We start from the raw sequence: 18,957 nt of genomic DNA, 5'->3' as shown, positions 1-18,957 counted from the left end.
GTGGAAAATTTTGCTGCATTACATTGGTAACTAACAATAACACGCAAAATGGAAATAAAGATGACAATATACATTCTTTTATTATTATCAGTTAAAATACATAGAATCAGTTAAATAAAACAGACAAAATTAATAGATTAAGGGATACATCCAAATAGCAATTATAAAATGATGTGGCTACTATTTGTCAGACACTGATAAGTTACTTTTTTTGTTTTGTTTTTTGAGATGGCATCTCGCTCTGTTGCCCAGGCTGGAGTGCAGTGGCGGGATCTTAGCTCACTGCAACCTTCACCTCCCGGGTTCAAGCAGTTCTCCTGCCTCAGCCTCCCGTGTAGCTGGGATTATAGGCATGAGCCACCATGCCCTTCTAAGTTTTGTATTTTTAGTGAAGATGGGGTGTCACCACATTGGCCAGGCTGGTCTCAAACTCCCAACCTCAGGTGATCCACCCACCTCGGCCTCCCAAAGTGTTGGGATTATGGGCGTGAGCCACTGAGCATGGCCCAACAAGTTTTTGTTAAATGATAGTTATTAACACTATGGAAGGTAGTTATTAATATCTTTATTTTTATTAATAATAAATTTGAGATGTTAGAAATGTTTATTAATTTACCCAAAGTCATGCAGCTATTAATGAAGACTAAAGATGAAACTCTCTTGAGCCCATTTTTTTTCCTCATTAACCCCCGTTACCTTTGACTAAATGGTGCTGAAATTCTGCTTTAGTTTTGCAGAATTATGTTGAGCTTAGGGAATAACATTAAATGTGGCCCAAGGACTACTATTGTTTTCAAGGAAAATCTGCGGTGGCTTAGTTCCCAAGTGAGGTAAAACTTATCAGTTAAACCAGTCCCAATGGTTTTGGACTAGTATTCTATAAAATGTAGGCTAGCTCTACAATGATCTATAGTTTTACTCTAATTCTAGACCATTTAAAATAACAGAAAACAGTCTATTGTGGGTACTTTACAGTTAAAAGATATAATGCTTTATAAATATAAATCCTCTTAAGGGATAGTTTCATATTTCAAAAATGTAACTTTGACATGCCTGAAGTTGTTTACTAACATACCAACTCCTTTTATTATTAAATTATATACATTTTAAAAGGCATTTAAATTAAAAATATAATTTTAAGAACTACATCCGAATTGATTAGCATTTTTTCCCCATAAAAGCAAGAAGAGCGACAGACTCTCAATTTGAAAAATACACAGTGGGACACATTCTTTCACTTGAGATGTAATCCATGCAAGATGTTTTGCTGATATTTTTTAGGCTTCCTTTACACTGTTTTTGTAAGGAAGACTTGGTTCTCCCTTAGGACTTTGTTCTTTTGCAACACTCTAGTGGAAGCTCTTCATTGTCCCATGCCTCACATACCAAGGAATAGGAGACAGGCCCCACGTTCTTCTAAATGACTGTTGACTACCAGGCCACTCCTTTTCAACACAGTATAAAATTCCACTCCTTACACTCCCCAGACATCCTTCTCTACTGCCCCGTGTGTCTTCTACTTGCTGACCTCCTCTGACCTTGTTCCTCCACATCTCTTAGAGACTTTTCTGCTAGTTACACTTGGCTCAGCATTTTCATTTCACACACTAACTCCAGCCTTCCCAGAGAACTTCAAAGTCATTCAATCATGATTTTTCTAAACAAGGTCATTTATTCCTTTTAGTAATAAAATACTCATGTTTTTCCCTAGGCCCATGGCAAACAAAATAAGAGACTGCATTTCCAGCCTTCCTGTTGTTATACATTCAGGGCAATGAGATGTGAGAAGAAGTGATATCTGCAGTTCTCAGTCAGGTCCTTAAAAAGAAGCAGCTTGCTTTTCACTTATTTTCCTCTTACCAGGACCACAAGTGGACAAAGTGAGATGGCAGTGGCTTATTATTTTTCTCCTACCTCTCAGACTATTCTGTACTTTTCTCGTTGGGGTCCATCCATCGTTATATACTGATTGTCTCTTATACTGAGATTTTATTCTCATATTGATATCTCTTCTTAATCTCTTAACCTTCTTTAAAAGAGGTTTATGGAATAAACCATAAGATATGTCACCTCAATTCAAGACCCACATGTAACAACTGCTTATTCAGCATCTTCATGTAGATTTTGTACAAGTCCTTCAGTTTCATACATCCAATGAATCATGCTACCTAATACTTTTTAAATTGATGATATTCGCAACTACACAAAATAAAGGTACAGCTTAATGTGCTATTAGAAATTGAACAACCTTGTAATCACCTCCCATGTCTAGAAATTTCCTAATGTCCAGAAAGCCCTGCTTACTCTCCCAAACACAATGCCCTTTCTCTCCCCAAGGGTAAACACTCTTCTGACATCACTTCTGTACTTTTCTATATAATTTCTTCAAGCAAGTGTTTATTCCTAAATTGCATGGCTTTATTTTCCCTTATTTGGAGAGTAGATATTTTAAAGTATTTTTAAATTAATGTATGTCTGCTCCATTTATTTTTTTCTAGAAATTTACTTGTTAAAGAAACCATATTATTTTTTCTGTACAGATTTCCACCTGATTTAGTTTAACATGTCTCTGCCCTCTATATTTCCTGGGCATTGGTAATTAAATCTAGAGGCTTAATCAAATATATTCAAGTTAGAATTTTTGGCAAGATTTCTTCATGGTAGTTTTGAATTCTTTATCAGGAAGCACAAAACACCTGGCTGCCTCTCTTTTTGTGATATTAGCAGTCACCAATGCTTGATGCCTAGTTTTTATAATTCATTAGTTGCTGTAAAATATTGATAATGCAATTTCATCACTTTCTTCATTTATTTATTTCTCTTCTACAAAGAGAAACTTTGCCTCATCTATTACTTATTTATCCAATGACAGCTTTATTTTAGCTATAACAAAATAAATGTTTGATTGTTTATTAACCCTGCATTGTACAAAGACAATTAATTCATTGTGCATGAATGTGTGTCATGTGAATTCATGGATATAAACATATTTGATATTAGCCAGTAAGAGCCTCTTTGAGTTAGCTCACAGGTTCTATTGATTTACCCTCATATTCTTTGATGTCTTTCTTACTCACTAGAGTCACAGGACATCCCAGCTCATTGTATACATTATCTGCCCAAACCTGAAGTCAACTGGTCCACCAAGCAACCTTGCTTTCTTTTAGTAGGTAATGATGTTTGAGTACCACAATCTGAATGTGAGGAATGCTCATTGTACTGAAATGAACGTTACTTCTAGGCCTTCCAAGGAACGAAGTTATAAGAAATGACACACACAAACACACACATACACACACACACAGAGAGAGAGAGAGAGAGAGAGACAGAGAGAGACTCTGGGGATGCTAGAATTACTCATTTTTAAAATCCAGCATTATACACAAAATATTATTAGGATAAAAATTCTAATACAGTCACTTATATGATTAATAAAAAGTTTTCTTAAAAATGCATACATTATTTTCATGTCCTCCACCTTTTACTAAAGTTGAACTGTGTCTATGTTGTCAGTTCAGATAGCCATATTAAACTGTCTTCAATATGTCCCTCATCTGTCTGAGGTCTCTAAGAAAACATGTTATATATTTAATTCTCACCAACAGCCTTTATGTTGATATATCTCTGTCATTTTGAGTGTCTGAAGCTTATTCTGCAGTATTTATTAATAAAAGTCCATAAGAACAATATTTCCTGAGTTCCTGCATGTTTCCTCAGTTCCGGAGCCATGACAGCATGAGAAGCTATAATTTTGAAGTCAGTTTATGTCCTTGGTTCAATTTTCTTTTCTTGAATATCTAAAATATATCATATTATTTGCTCTGTCACAAGGTGTTGCTGCCAAAAAGTCTGGTGACAATTTTCCTTCCCATAAGATTACAAGACTATTTTGGTCTTTTTCACTGCTGTGACTCATGACCTAATACTTTGTAACAAAGTGCCTTCTCATGTCTTCACCTGTCTTCATTCACTTCATCTTTCTCCTTTTATATTGCACATCTTTTAATCCTATTTATTTATTTTTGAGATAGAGTTTTGCTCTTGTTGCCCAGGCTGGAGTGCAGTGACGTGATCTCCATTCACTGCAACCTCTGCCTTCCAGTTTCAAGCAATTATCCTGCCTCAGCCTCCCAAGTAGCTGGGATTACAGGCATGCACCACCACACCCTGCTAATTTTGTGTATTTTTAATAGGGACAGGGTTTCACCATGTTGGCCAGGCTGGCTTCAAACTCCTGACCTCGTGATCCGCCCACCTCGGCCTCCCAAAGTGCTGGGATTACAGTCGTGAGCCTCCACGCCTGGCCTATCTTCTATTTTTCTTACTCCTGTTTTTCTTCCTTCTTGTTTTTGACTTGACTGCCAAATTGATATCCTCTGTATGGAAACCAATTTAAGAACCTCCTCTTCCTCTTCTCAATCTGTCAGAAAAACTACTTCCTTCAAGTTAGCTTAGGAATCTTCTATTCTTGAAATCTTACCCCACTCACTTTGACACACTGAAATCTTCTTTTCCTAATGACACTGCTTACAGTTTTAATGTAAAAAAATTCTCTGAGCAGCAAATAAATTATTGAAAATAATTTTCCAATCCTCTCACTCATTACTAAGAGAACACTCAGTAAAACAAGATTTAAACAGAGGAAGGGGATCTGCATATTTGTTGCAGTAGACAAAGCAAACAGCAGCTACATCTTCTGATCAGTAAACCTTCTCATTGTCCTGGAATTCTCTTCAGGTTAGATTTGTCTGACAATAATTGAATCATTGTTTCTTCCTCAAATGCCACTAGGTTGTACTTATGCAGCCCCCATAGCGAGTGTCATATTTTAAGGGCTATCAGCATTCAGTCTGTGGGTTTCCTTCACTCTCCATGTCTTTCCCTGAAGCAAGCTTTATTCCTACAAATCATTTACCCCAAAGTTGTTATGTGAAAATAGGAGGCTAACTTTTTATTGTCTTATTTACTCCTAAGACACACTCAGAGGCATTGAATGAATTACTGATTCAACTGCTTTATTATATTTAATGTTGAAAGTTTAACAATGCTTAGGAATCAAAACATTCTTGAAACCAGGTCTAATGTCCTGCACAAAATTATATTCGACATATTGCACATTCTAAACAAAAACATACCCAACATACAAACCTCAGATATGTTCTTCATGAATTTTATTTTTGCTTTTTCCAAGGCAAAATAAGCTTAATAATATTCTATATAAAATCCTACAAATAAAATGGAGCCTGTGTCTATTAAAGTGATTCCTATATTGTACAATAATATAAATTTGTGTCTATGACCTACTTGAAAGCCAGAGCTGTATTTTATATTTTTTGTATTCATTTTTGTATTCCAAGTGCTCTGTACGATGCTTGACATATATACTTAAAAACAGCTACTGAATAAACAAATGTGCAAATGAGTAATAGGTGTGTGAATAAATAAATGTATTCATTCAAGTCAGTATCTCTCAAAAATGAGAATAAATGACAGCTTTGAATTTTCCATATACAAGAATCTTTAGGCAGTTTAATGGGAAGTGAAGCTTCTATCAGATTATATGTGGATAAGAAAACGTCAGTTGTTCGCATAAAAGGGCAGCTAATCAAGATTGTAAAGATTAGTTTTCCTCAAGCAACTCTTGTCTTCACTTAAATAAAAATAGTATCAGAGCTTACATAAATAATAAAATGTTTACCTTATCACTCAATTCCAAATTAGAAATGAAAAAGGTGAGATAATGTAAATAATAAAAGATAAATCTATCTATCTATCTATCTATCTATCTATCTATCTATCTATCTGTCTATCTATCTGGTTATTGTCTTCTCTATACACCAAATTGAACTGAGAAAGGTCAGATTTATGTCTTGCTAAAATATTATTTTCTGTGTGTGTGTCTGTGTAATACATACACTTGGTTCAGCAAGTGAGGAGATACTTGGGAATTGGTTGAGCAGTTGAAGAGAAACTTGGGAATTTCAGAATATCCTTCCAGCTCAGAGCCTTCTCAGTAACCAGGTCAGCAGCCATAGTTAAAGACTTCGCTTCCACCTCACTAAAAATACAGGTGGTTTAGCTCATTAAACATTGACACATCCTGTCTTGGCACAATCTCTATCTCCCATGATATTTATATAAATTAAAACACTGGTAAATTTTATATTCCTAAAATTTGTTATCTGAAATAAAGATCATTTTTATTTAATCCCATAATTTATTTCTTCTATACTTCTCTCATCTTCTTCCTGTAGATATTCTTAGTAATATGGGCAGGACTTTTTGGATCAAGAACAAACATTCTCAGAAAGGTTCCTTTTTTGTTGTTCTTTTGTAAAATAAACATTTTTGTTCCTATTCTGAACATTGGAGTTGTTTGAATGATATTTACACCTTTGTAGATTTAAAAAATAGAAGCAGCTGGCAGAGGCTGTCCTTTTCTTGATAGGTGCCGAATTTTTGTCTGTACTTTCTCTTTGAAGCCAGATAAGTAAGTAATCCTCAACAGAAACTGACCTCTTGCAAGTTGAACTGAATACAAGGTTATAAGCAATTGTAGTACACTAAGGAGTTGTCATTAATAATACCACCTTTCAAATATCACTGTTTGAATTGAGCTGAACTTTACAACCAATAACAGAGAGCTGTTTTTTTGTGTGGTCTTCTATACTTATTCTAGTCTCTGATTTTCCAGTTAATTTAGGAAATACCTTTCAGTTTATATATTTCTTTTCTATTGCTGCTGTAACAAATTATAACAAACTTTGTGGCTTAAAGCAACCCATTTATTACGTTTCGGTTCTGTAAGTCAGAAGTCCAACATGGGTCCCATTGTGCTAAGATCAAGATTTCATCAGGGCTGTATTCCTTCCTGGAGGCTCCAAGGGAGAGATCCCTTGACCATTCCAGCTTCTAGAGACGTCTTATATTTCTAGCCATGTGGCCCCTTTCTTCATCTTAAAAGCCAGCAAAGTGGATTCAATCCTCATATCACAGCAGTCTGATCTCTTCTCTCCTTCTCCCATTTTAAGGATCTTTGTGATTACACTGGGTCCAGTCAGATAATCTTTCCATTTTAAGGTAAGCTAATTAGGAAACTTAATTTCATCTGCATTCTTAAATCCTCTTTGCCAGGTAACTTACCGTGGTCACAGGTTCCAGGGATCAAAACATGAGAATATTTGAGGGGACACAGTTTTGTCTATGAAATACATTTTCTGTAGTTCTGCAGACTTACTTAAATCAGGGACTCTTAGACATGCCTTCTCAAATATGTCACAATTGCTCTTAAACTACACGTGTAGTCTGTTTCAAAGTCAAAGTGTATGACTTTTAATTATTTTATACATTACTTCATAACGCAAAATGCAAACATTTATTGGCTGGAACTAAATAACATTTTTGTTTGTTGGTTTATAAACTAAGAAATATTGTAGCTTCTAGAATATGATGGTACAAAAAAGATTGAAAATTATTAGAAATTTCTTAAAACAACCAAATTTAATATTAAGAAATGGATCTGGAAGAGGTTGTGTTTTTTATTACATTTTCAATATGAAAAGATATTTCTCATTCTCCTTTATCTCATGATAATGAAATTTTTTCAGACAGGCTTCTAACCCATTTCAAGCTTGCTGTGAGAAGTACTTGAAAAAAAATGTTGTTATTAATAAAAATTAAAAAGTTTTTAACCCTTTTTAGTGGAGATAGTTGAGTTGAGTGAATACTCTGTTTCAGGGCCAAAATCCAGGCATGCTCTACATGTTATACTAGTATGTCATGTTCACTCATGTGCCTCCTTTAATCCTTGTTTATAATAAATCTGTAAACATAAACTCAAATCTTAGATAAGTTAATACACTTTTTTGTTCCTCCGTTTATTTGCTCAGTGGTAGTAATAATATTATATATCTGACAGATTGAAGTGAGAAATAAACATGTTAAAACATATAAATGTCTACATATATAAAGCATTAGCACAGAGTAGGTGCTCAAAAACTGTTAGATATCATTAACAATAACAAGATGGTCCAGCCTAAAGGAATCTTTAATTGCTCCATCAGACCACTGATACCTTATTTAAGGACCTTCCTGTGACTCCATAAAATTAAAAAAACTCAAGGTTTTGAAAACATCAAAAATTGTAGAAGTCACTTTAATGTAGCTACATTTACCATAATAAACTACAAGGAGCAAGTCAAGCTAAGAAAGAGCGGAACAGAATATTAAGTGTTGTTGTCAAAATTAAAGTCACATCTGCTGACAAATTCTGAGTTCCATGACAGATGGTTAAAGGAGTACAATTTGCTCCAATGAAACATAGCTTATACTAGAAACATCAAGAGAAAAATTGCCATTCCTGAAAAGGGCGTTTCAGGTAGATAATGATATAGCTATGTGACTCATGAATTCTTATAATAGCTTTAAATAATATTTTGAGATTCATTTTCTGGTTAACACTTTATTATATACACCATTTACATACATCTCTTGAAAATCTTTCCCAAATTTATCAGTTAGTTCAATTACTTTACTGAATATATAAAGTATAATAAATCTAATTCATTTATTCCTTAGGTGATTATGATTTTCAAAAAAATTTAAATGCCAATATAATAAAAATCAAATTGCATTGCAAAAAAGATTGATAGAGAAATGTTTGATAATCATTACCAGAATTATCCTTTAAAATTGTTTTTGTCTTTACCACATGCACACATAATTGTCAAGAGAATTAATAAATCCATCAAAGTGAAGCAAATACTTCACAATTTCATTTTTTTCCTAACTTAACTGTAGTTTTAAAAAATTTGTTAAATAATATGGTCAACAAAAGAGCATCTACTCTGAGTGAAGCAATAGACGAGGCACTGAGTTGTAAGTAAGAAAAACCAATAACAAATGTGGTCTGCTGATCTAATGGAAAGGTGAAATGGTACATATGTAATTACAGGTGTAATTATTAGTCCCAATGAGAAGTGTAAACTGTAGAAAATATACAGTAGTTTTACCTTCCCAGGGCATTCAGAAGGTTTCTTTGAAGAACTAATATTTCAATTAAATACTAAATAATGAAAAAGAATTAGCAAGGCAAGAAGTAGGATGAGTGTCCAGGATAACACCCTGGAAAATGTCAGTTATCAAAAATGAAGTCCTTTTGAGGAGCCAGAAGGCCAGGATGATGAAAAGGAGAGAATGAAACTGAGTAGCATAAGGGGAACCTAGACAGTGTGCAGTGTCACGTATCATTAAGGAACTTCCAAGTCAACTGAGGAATTAATAAACGTTATCCTGAGATAATAAGGAACCACTGAAAAACTATAACCAGTGGCGATATTTGGTTAATGTCTTAAATAAAACATAATTGGATTACTGTATAGGGCACAAAAATGAATTGCAGAAAATGGAAAAGGAGTCCCAGAGTCAATACAATATTTCAAGTGAAAATATGAAAGCTTTAAATGAGGACTATGGTAGTGATAGAGAGGGGAAGACAGATTCAAGATGTATTTCTGTAGTACACCCTACGAGGGCTGGTGGATTATTGATATAGAAGAAGAAAGATGAGGAAGGATTCAAAGGTGAAACTCTGGTTTCTGGTTTGAGCAACTGCGTGAATAATTGTGTCATTTTGTTGCCCCATAGAACACTGTAATAAGAGCAGATTCTTGGGTGAATTATGATTAGTTTTGGACTTTCATTTGGAGACTTAAAAGATATCCAAATGGAGCTATTGATTAAGTAATAAGAAGAGTGGCCAAGGTTAAAGTCATTGACAAATGGATAGGATAGTAATTTAAACCACAGGAGGTATGAAATAATTTACTATAAAAGAATAATAGGGAAGAAAAAAAGCTCTGACAAGGATATGATGGAAAATGCATAATAGGAAAAAACAAAAACAAAAACAAAAACACGGAAAGACTCAGAAAGTTCAGTGTCATGAAAAGCCAAAGTAAGAAAGCAAGAAATTACAAGTATGGTGAATGGTATCAAATCCTGTGAAGAGATAAATTCAAAAAGGACTGAAAACTGTCTTTTGAATTTACTAACATGAAGTCAATTGATGAACTTAATGTTAGTAGTTTTAGGGAAGTATAATAGGCTTTGCAATTATTTAGAGTTTTTTGGGGAAAAGGAAAATGTCTAGCTAACCATATTAAGGTGATTTGTTGTGGTGGATAGAAAAGAGTTAAAACTATGTCTATGGACGGGGTAATTGCTGGTCAAGAAGAGACTGTTTAGCTAATAAGAAAGAGACTTTAGCATGCCAACATGCTTATAGATTTCCCTCTGTACTCAAATGATAAGTGGATATTTAATAGCAAAAGGGGAATATTGACTTTGAATAGGTTCATGAAACTTTCATTATAATTGAGGTGAACTTATTTTTCTATCACAGGAGTTTTATCAGTCTACCCAGTCAATACTTTCCTTTCAGACTCATAATGTTGTAAGACCAGATAGAGTTTTATAATACTTAAGGAATTATTTCACTTGCTAAAAAAAAAAGCCCACAAAACACTTGTTTATAGTTATTTATCCTATATCTGTCTTACAAGCTCTTTTCTTTCAAATTAAATACTTTTTCTTTCATTTTATGCTTTTTCTAGGAAAATTTCTATCTTCTTTTGCATTATCAAGGAGATATTTGGAGCAGAGTCAACCCTCTCAGTTACATAAAATAAAAAATGGCATATTCTTGGCAAACAGATCCAAATCCCAATGAATCACATGAAAAGCAGTATGAACACCAAGAATTTCTCTTTGTAAATCAACCTCATTCTTCTAGCCAAGTCAGTCTGGGTTTTGATCAGATAGTAGATGAGATCAGTGGCAAAATTCCACACTACGAGAGTGATATTGATGAAGACACCTTTTTTGTGCCTATTGCACCAAAATGGGACTCAAAAGGGCATTCATTAAACGAAGCACACCAAATATCCTTGAATGAATTCACTTCTAAAAGCCGTGAACTCTCCTGGCATCAAGTTAGAAAAGCACCAGCAATTGGTTTTAGTCCTTCTGTGTTACCAAAACCTCAAAATATGAATAAAGAATGCCCCTGGGGAAGCCCCAGAGGAAAACATCATGGTGCTGATGATTCCAGATTCAATATTTTAGCTCCATCATTCACAAGTTTGGATAAAATTAATCTACAGAAAGAATTAGAAAATGAAAACCGTAACTACCCTATAGGATTTGAAAGCAGCATTCCTCCTACAAATTCGTCCTTCTCAACTGACTTCATGCCCAAAGAAGAGAATAAAAGGAGTGGACATGTGAACATTGTGGAACCCTCTTTGATGCTTTTGAAAGGCTCTCTTCAACCCGGGATGGGGGAAAGTACATGGCAGAAGAACATAGAGGTATGTGTAATACATGTCAATCTAAAAATATGAATCTGAAAGAATCATTCAATAATGTATTGTGTTAATTTGGTAATGAAGGTAACTAACCTTAAATAGGGAAACCTATTCATATTACTTTTGAAAAAAATATTTTCAGAAATGATGTGTTCTTGTATTAAAGATTTTTTTCTGAGAAAAGGGGAAATAAATTTTTTAAAATATCATCTATAAGGTTCCAGTTCCAGTTTCATCAAAACTATTATAAAATTTTATTTGGTTTTAATTATGGTACTTTCATTTCATTGATAAAAATAGCAGAGTTGAAGGTTTAACTGATAATATTTTCTATTTTTTGTTTAATGCACATACACAAATACAAATACGTTTCATTACATTTATATTTTAAGTCACATTGTAATGATTTGGAACTTTATATCATTATTGGTAGGAAAAAATGCCCCTTTACTCAGAGTCTCCTAATTTATATGATTAGCAGGCAACTTCTATCGAGATCATTCCAAAGGTAGGAAATTAAGTATTCATTGTGTGACTCATCTTAATGCTTTTATTACTAACTTTCCAATCATTTTAGTAACCAGAGCTTTTTTCTGTATTTGAACACTTCTCTGTTTCTCTGCTTGAGTCTAGACACAAGTAAAATCAGAAGTAAATAATATTTATTTCTGATTTAAAAAAGGAGAAACATTATTGCAGCTGTAGTTTCCTGGGTGAGGCAGATGGGTTCTTTATTTAATACAACAACTATTTTTAAAATCCTTAAAATATATTGTGATATGCTATCCAGAGTAATGCAAAGAAGAAAAGATATGATGCCTGAATTCAGGAATAGCATATTGCTCATGTTAACTTGCAAACAAATAATGGCAACATAGTAAAATAACAGGTGGAATAAGTACATAGGAAAAGAAACATCTAATTCTATTTCATTCGAATTCACTTGCAAAAGAGGTAGCACCTCAAAATATCTAAATTAAAATTCAGTAAATCTTGGGGCTGTTTAGTTCTGATCACAATAGTGTAACAACTACTAAACTTTCCCTACTCCTAAAAACAACTATACAGTTAGACGAAATAAATGAAGCAGTTGATTGAAGGTGTTGAATAGGCAGTACAGAACATAAATCCTTGAGAAAAGTGAGCCCTGTGATCATCTCAGTCTGTGCCTGAGGGCAATTTCATGCTGCTGTGCAGGCTGGTGGAGCCCAGTCTGAGCAGCACTATCACTGACTGCGAAGGCAGAGCCTGCAGTTCCAAGTTGCAGAAGCAGCTATGATTTGACAAGCAGAGTGCTTCAGAAGAGGTAGCTATGAAATGGGTATGGGTCAGAAGTATAGAGAGGACTTACTGCTTGGCCAATATTAGGATATGCTTGCAAGGCTTAGTAGATAATGTCAGCTTTTGACTGAGAATTGGATGGGATTGTGTTAATTACACAGACTTGAAATTACAAGGCAGAAATTTGGGCCAAATTAGAGAAGAGACTGATATGAGCACTTCAGGCATTCAAATGAAGCTACAAAGCCATGTCTTCAGAGTAAAACTCATGCTCTAAAATGAATGCTACATTAACCAAAATAGATGTGGCCTAACAACAACCAAAAATCAGAGTAATAAGGCAAACAAGACAAGAAGGATTTTAACTGCCTGCCAATGAAAAATAAATTAATGATGATTCATCATGAGCCATCTACAATATTCAACATAAAATAAAAAATGCATAGATATGTAAAGAAGCAGGGAATTTTGGCTCTCGCTCAAGAAAATAACTCTATCAGTCAAAAGAGCCTCTGAGATAATCCAGATGTTGGAATTAACAGATGGGGACTTTAAATTGGTTATTAAAAGTATGTTCAAGTAGATAAAGATGTTCATAATGGCTAGCCCAATGATGAGCCCAGCAGGAAATTAGAAACATCAAGAAACAAACACACAAAAACAAAGGCCAAGTCCAGTGCTGGAAACAAAATATATGCAATAAAAAAGTTACTCGATGTGCTTAACAACAGATAGGAAAGAACAGGTGAAAAATAATAATTTGAAAGCAAAACAGCAGAAATTATCCAAACTGAAGTAGAGAAAACACAGAGATCATATAAATATGAGCAGGGATTCAGAGACTTATGAGACAAGAAGCATAATATGTGGACAACTGGAATGCTAACAAGAGGAAAGAAAAATAGGGAGCAAAATTAATTTGAAGAAATAATGGTCAGGAAATTATTCAAATTTGATAGAAAATATCAAATTACAGATCTAAGAAGCTCACCACAACCCAAACAGAATAAATGCAAAGACAGCCACATATAGACATTTTATACTCAAACATCTAAAAATTAAAAGAGAAAATTATAGAAGGGGGCAAAAAGGGAAGAAAAGATTTTACACAGTGGGACAACAATGTGAATAAAAGGAAACTTCTCACTCGAAACAATGGAAGCCAGAGACAATAGAATGACATTTTTAAATCTTTGAAAGAAAATAAAACATACTAAATATCCACTGAGTATAAGTTTCAAATCCAAAAACAAAATAAAGACATTACCATAAACAAATGTTGAAAGAAATTAGTCAGCTAGCAGACACATGAGAATGCCAAATTAAATACTTCCGGTACAAGGAAAATGACACCAGATGGAATCTAAGAAAGAGTGAAGAATGATAGAAATAGTAGTTGAATAATACAAATGACTACTTTAAACTTTTTGAAAGGCAATGTACTAAAGCAATACAATAGCATGCTATTGTAGGATTTATTGTGTATGTGAATAAAAAACTATTCGGCAATAATAACATAATGGGTGGAAGGGGGTTAAATGTTATTTTGCTATGTAAATTCATACATGTTAAATGCAATGGTTACAGTAGTAACTCCAAGTAAACTGATATATGTTAAGAGTGTATATTGTAATTCCTAGAGCTAGTACCATGAATTATAAAAAAAAAAGAAGAAAATCTAAAAATGCAGCAGAAGAATAAAATAAAATAAACATGTCAGGAGAAATAGAAGAACAGAATAAAATAGAAAAGACAATTAGAAACAAATATAAGTAAGACAGTCTTAAATCTAACAATTTCCATAAATTACAAAATGTAAATAGAATAAACATTCCAAACAAAAGGCAGGAATTGACAAATGAGATTAAAAAAAGGAAGGACTCAATTACTGTCTACGAGGGACACAAGAAACAAAGGCAGAGATAGATTGAAAGTAAAAGAAACAAAAAGACTTAACATTCAATCAGGAAAAAATGCTTGCATGATTATTAATATCAAAAATATTATTTCAGGGCTGAGAAAAAAGGGATCATTTTGTAATGCTAAAATGGTCAATCAGGAAGAGATAATAAATTGAAATGTGTACATACCTAATAACAGAGTTTTAAAATGCATAAGGCAAGAATGGTTTCTTTAATCCTACATGCGCTCTCTGACCAAGTTATTCATTCATATATTCCCAAGCTATTCATGTATATATTCCCAAGAAATGAAGCATGCATTCACATATTTACTTGTATATGAGCATTAATAGTTTTCTTTACAATACCAGAAAGCTAAAACCAACCCAGAGGTTCATTAATAGGAAGATGACTAAACAAATTGTGGAACAGTCACACAATGGAATACTACTAATCAGCAATAACAATGATAAACTACTGATATGTGTGATAGCAGAAATAATTTTAAAATATGTGTATCATTACATAGAAGCTGCAAATAAAATACCGCATATACCTTATTTATGGTGATAGAAATCTGAATAACAATAGTTACCAAATAGATATGCAGATTTATATAAAAAAAGATATGGGGACATTTTCTAAAATGAAAGAAATGTTCTATATTGTCATTGGGGTATTGATAGCACAGTTTTATGCCTTCTACAAAACTCAAATTATATACTTAAGATCTATGCATTTTTCTATATGTAAATATTACTTCAATTTTTAAAAATCTAAAAAAAATTTAAAAATGAAATCTGAATGAAACTTCAAAACAGGATAAAACTGTAGAATTATTTAATATTTTCTCTTCACAAAATTATATTAATTTAGTAGTTTTAATTTTAAGTCAATAGGTTGCTCCATTCAGCTAGTGGAAGTACCTCAAGGCAGTAATACGAGTCTGGCCTCTTTTTGCAACAACGTAAAAAAGTGAGTATTGGTATTTCATTAAACTTTGAAATTTTTGTGCCTAAATAAATTTGTGTATTTTGACATCACTGAACTGATTAATTTAGCATATAAAAGTCAAAGTCCTGTAATTCCAGAACACACACACACACACAAATTTTTGACAAATTAGTTCATTAATCAACTTCTGTTAATGTTTTTGTTGTTTATAGTCAAATAGATGTTTTTCTCTTAAAAATTTGGTTAAAGTTAAATGTTTTATAAATTCAGACGTGCACTTGTTTGTTGGTGGTTTGGTTTGCAATGAATTTTTTTGTTGTTGTTTAATGATATAAGTGACTAACACCTCTGGCTAACCCCCAAATTAACATAAATTTATCCTCCCTACCTGGGGCAGTCTATGTAGAATCATCATCGTTCAATCTTATCTTGAGTGGATTGGCAGAATATTGAATAAATGTGTGTGTGTTAATTCATTGAGAAATGAATTTGATCACTAGCAGATATTCAAAAAAAATCACTGGTATTTTGTTAATCTAAAGATGAATTTATGATATAAACATAGACACCTTTTTTAAGGCCAATTTCTTATTAGCAATTAAAATTTATATAGTTCTACCTCTTCTGTTGCTAAGGTTTCTGAAAGTTTTGAAAAACTAATGCATTCGGCCAGGCACGGTGGCTCACACGTATAATCCCAGAACTTTGGGAGGCCAAGACAGGTGGATCACTGGAGGCCAGGAGTTCAAGACCACCCTAGCCAAAGTGGTGAGACCCTGTCTCTGCCAAAAATATAAAAGAAAAAAAAATTGCTAGGTGTGGTGGCGTGCACCTGTAACACCAGATACTTGGGAGGCTGAGTCAGGACAACCACTTGAACCCAGGATGTGGAGCTTGCAGTGAGCTGTCACATCATTGCACGCCAGCCTGGGCGACAGAGTGAGAGCCTGTCTCAAAAAAGAAAAATAAAAGGCCGGGCATGGTGGCTCCTGCCTGTAATCCCAGCACTTTGGGAGGCCCAGGTGGGTGGATCACTTGAAGTCAGGAGTTCGAGACCAGCCTGGCCAACATGGTGAATGAAACTTCGTCTCTACTAAAAATATAAAAATTAGTCAGGTGTGGTGACAGGAGACTGTAATCCCAGCTACTCGGGAGGCTGAGGCAGGGGAATCACTTGAACCTGGGAGGTGGAGGTTGCAGTGAGCTGAGATCGCGCCATTGTACTCTAGCCTGGGCGACAAGAGGGAAACTCCATATCAAAAAAAAAAAAAGAAGAAAAACTAAGGCATTCATATTTTAATTATTTGGTTTTAACTCAGTTTTGGTTGTTGTCTGAAATATAACTATACAGTTTTATAAGCTTTCACTTTCTACCAAATGATTATTTGAAATTAAATGTTTGAATCATTTATTTAGTCATTAATTTAAAGTCTATTTCATTGTCTAATAACTAGCTCATGCATGGGAGATACTCATATTTAAAATAAACAAGTAAACAAAAAAGCAAGGTCCCTGCCTCATAAAACCTATAACCATGAGAAGGATTGAAAGGCTTACACACAAAGATACAAAACATTCACCTCAAATTTGCAAAAACAAATCACCTCAAGTTCACGGAAATGTTCAATCGTTAATTAACTTCTTGCTCTAGTTTAAGGGAAAAAAATTCGAAATAGTACTTAGGATTCCTAAATTAGGATCTTTAATGTTATCAATATTTATTCTTTCAGGAATAAGCTACTCGCTGTCACAATATGATAAGCATAGCTAGAAACTTGCTACTTTACGTCTAAAATATAGTTAACTTTTACTTTACCTTCTAAGCATGGCAAAGAACTGTCTTAATACTTTAAGATCACTGTTGTGAATAACGCTACTCACAGACCACATTATTAGCTCCTCCAGCAACTCTCTTTTTTAAAACGCAATTTCATATTCTTAGATGAAATATTTTTGTGGATGCAGTAGTGACATCAAAATACCTTATGTGATGATTTTCCAATGATTTATAGTGTACTTTCCAAGCTCTTTAATATAATTTTCTAAATAATTTATTTCATAATAGTCATGAAAACTAAAATATACACCAAACAATAACTTTACAGTAGTGAAAAGAAGCCATAAGTTATAGTCACACACTCTTTCTTTGTTTTCAATAGTTTGCTGGCAAATATTTATAAAATGATTAAATGTATACATGCATAATTATTTTGTTCACAACAGGATATTTACTCAAAAATAAGTATGTTTGAGGACCTACTATGTGGCAAGCACCCTTAATTCAAAAGAAGATCAAATGGAATTTGAGAGCTGTTTCAAAAGAGGGTCTCCAAAACCTTGATTTCTCATTGTAACATACTTTAAAGCCACATCTTTCAAATAAAAAATGCCATATTCTTGTAACAAATATGATAACATGCCATAGCATATGAAAGAAGTTTCTGGCCCATGATAGATGCTCAGCAAAGGTTTAGGAGAGAATGAATCATGAATTTGTGTTTTAAATTTAATTTCTTAAAATGGTAGAAGCTGAAATCATGGACGCATTGAGAAGTGTCTTATTACGTGATAAATGCAATTCATAAGGCTCCTCAATCCCTAACTGGACTCTAGACCTTAATGGTAGAGTATAACAATGAAGAGTGGCCCATGTCCTCATTCTGAGCAGTGGCTCTCAAACTGCAGTTTCAGAGCAGCAACAGCCGCAGCTTACTTGGGAAATTGTTAGTAGGACAAGTCTGGGAGACCCTCTGCAGATCTACTGAATCAGAAACTAAGGGATGGGATCCAGAACACAAGTGGATACAGATGCATGCCAGGCCATTGGATGAATGTGTATTTCCTTACCCATTTGCCAGGCCCCTCATGGAGAAGATGTTTCCACAGAATAAAGCATTGGTGCTCCACAAATAGCTATTAGGTTCGTGCAAAATTAACTGCAGTTTCTGCAATTTAGGAAGAGAACCATGAAGTTTAGATGTCAGCATAGTTAACATAAAAAAACCCCACAAGATTTCATATTCACCCTCAGAAACATTTTAAATAGCTACTTGAAAATATCTTCATGTTATATTCTACATGTGGGCATAAAACATTGATCACAGAGAATCAAGCTATGGTAACATACAATGACATTATACTTTACATGTGTATATTGCTTTACAATCTGTAAATCTTTTACACGTCTTTTCTATTGTAATAGAAAACCTTTGATGGAGATATTAACATCTACCTCAGTACCTTTGAGGTAGATATTAATATCATCACTTGTGCAAAAAAACTTGTCAAGTAACTTGCCTCTGGCCATAACGTTACTAAATAAAAGTGCCAGGATCCAAAGTCAAGGCGTCTGGCTCCAAGGGTAAACTGTTTTTGCAATTCTTTGACTCATTTACGTGTAATTGTTCAGAATATAAGAATTACTTTTAGGCTCTAATATTTGTGTAAAATTCAAG

The 18,957-nt window shown here is 33.8% G+C and overlaps 1 protein-coding gene across 2 annotated transcripts in view; it reads left to right on the top strand.

Moving 5' to 3' along the window:
* The window catches only part of LOC105481413 (phosphatidylinositol-4-phosphate 3-kinase catalytic subunit type 2 gamma), a 421,186-nt gene that overhangs the window by 24,584 nt on the left and 377,645 nt on the right, over nt 1-18,957 (top strand). Inside the window, exons 2-3 of one of the 2 annotated variants that reach the window (XM_011741018.3) lie at nt 10,614-11,369; nt 15,441-15,523. In XM_011741018.3, the coding sequence (XP_011739320.2) occupies nt 10,692-11,369; nt 15,441-15,523 (761 nt within the window). In that variant the 5' untranslated portion in view covers nt 10,614-10,691. Of the gene's footprint in view, nt 1-10,613; nt 11,370-15,440; nt 15,524-18,957 lie in introns of those variants that run through there. The other variant, XM_024792846.2, reaches the window with a different exon arrangement.

Source organism: Macaca nemestrina, chromosome 10 (genome assembly GCF_043159975.1).
Source record: "Macaca nemestrina isolate mMacNem1 chromosome 10, mMacNem.hap1, whole genome shotgun sequence".
Lineage (NCBI taxonomy): Eukaryota > Metazoa > Chordata > Mammalia > Primates > Cercopithecidae > Macaca > Macaca nemestrina.
This window is presented reverse-complemented; position numbering and strand designations above follow the sequence as displayed.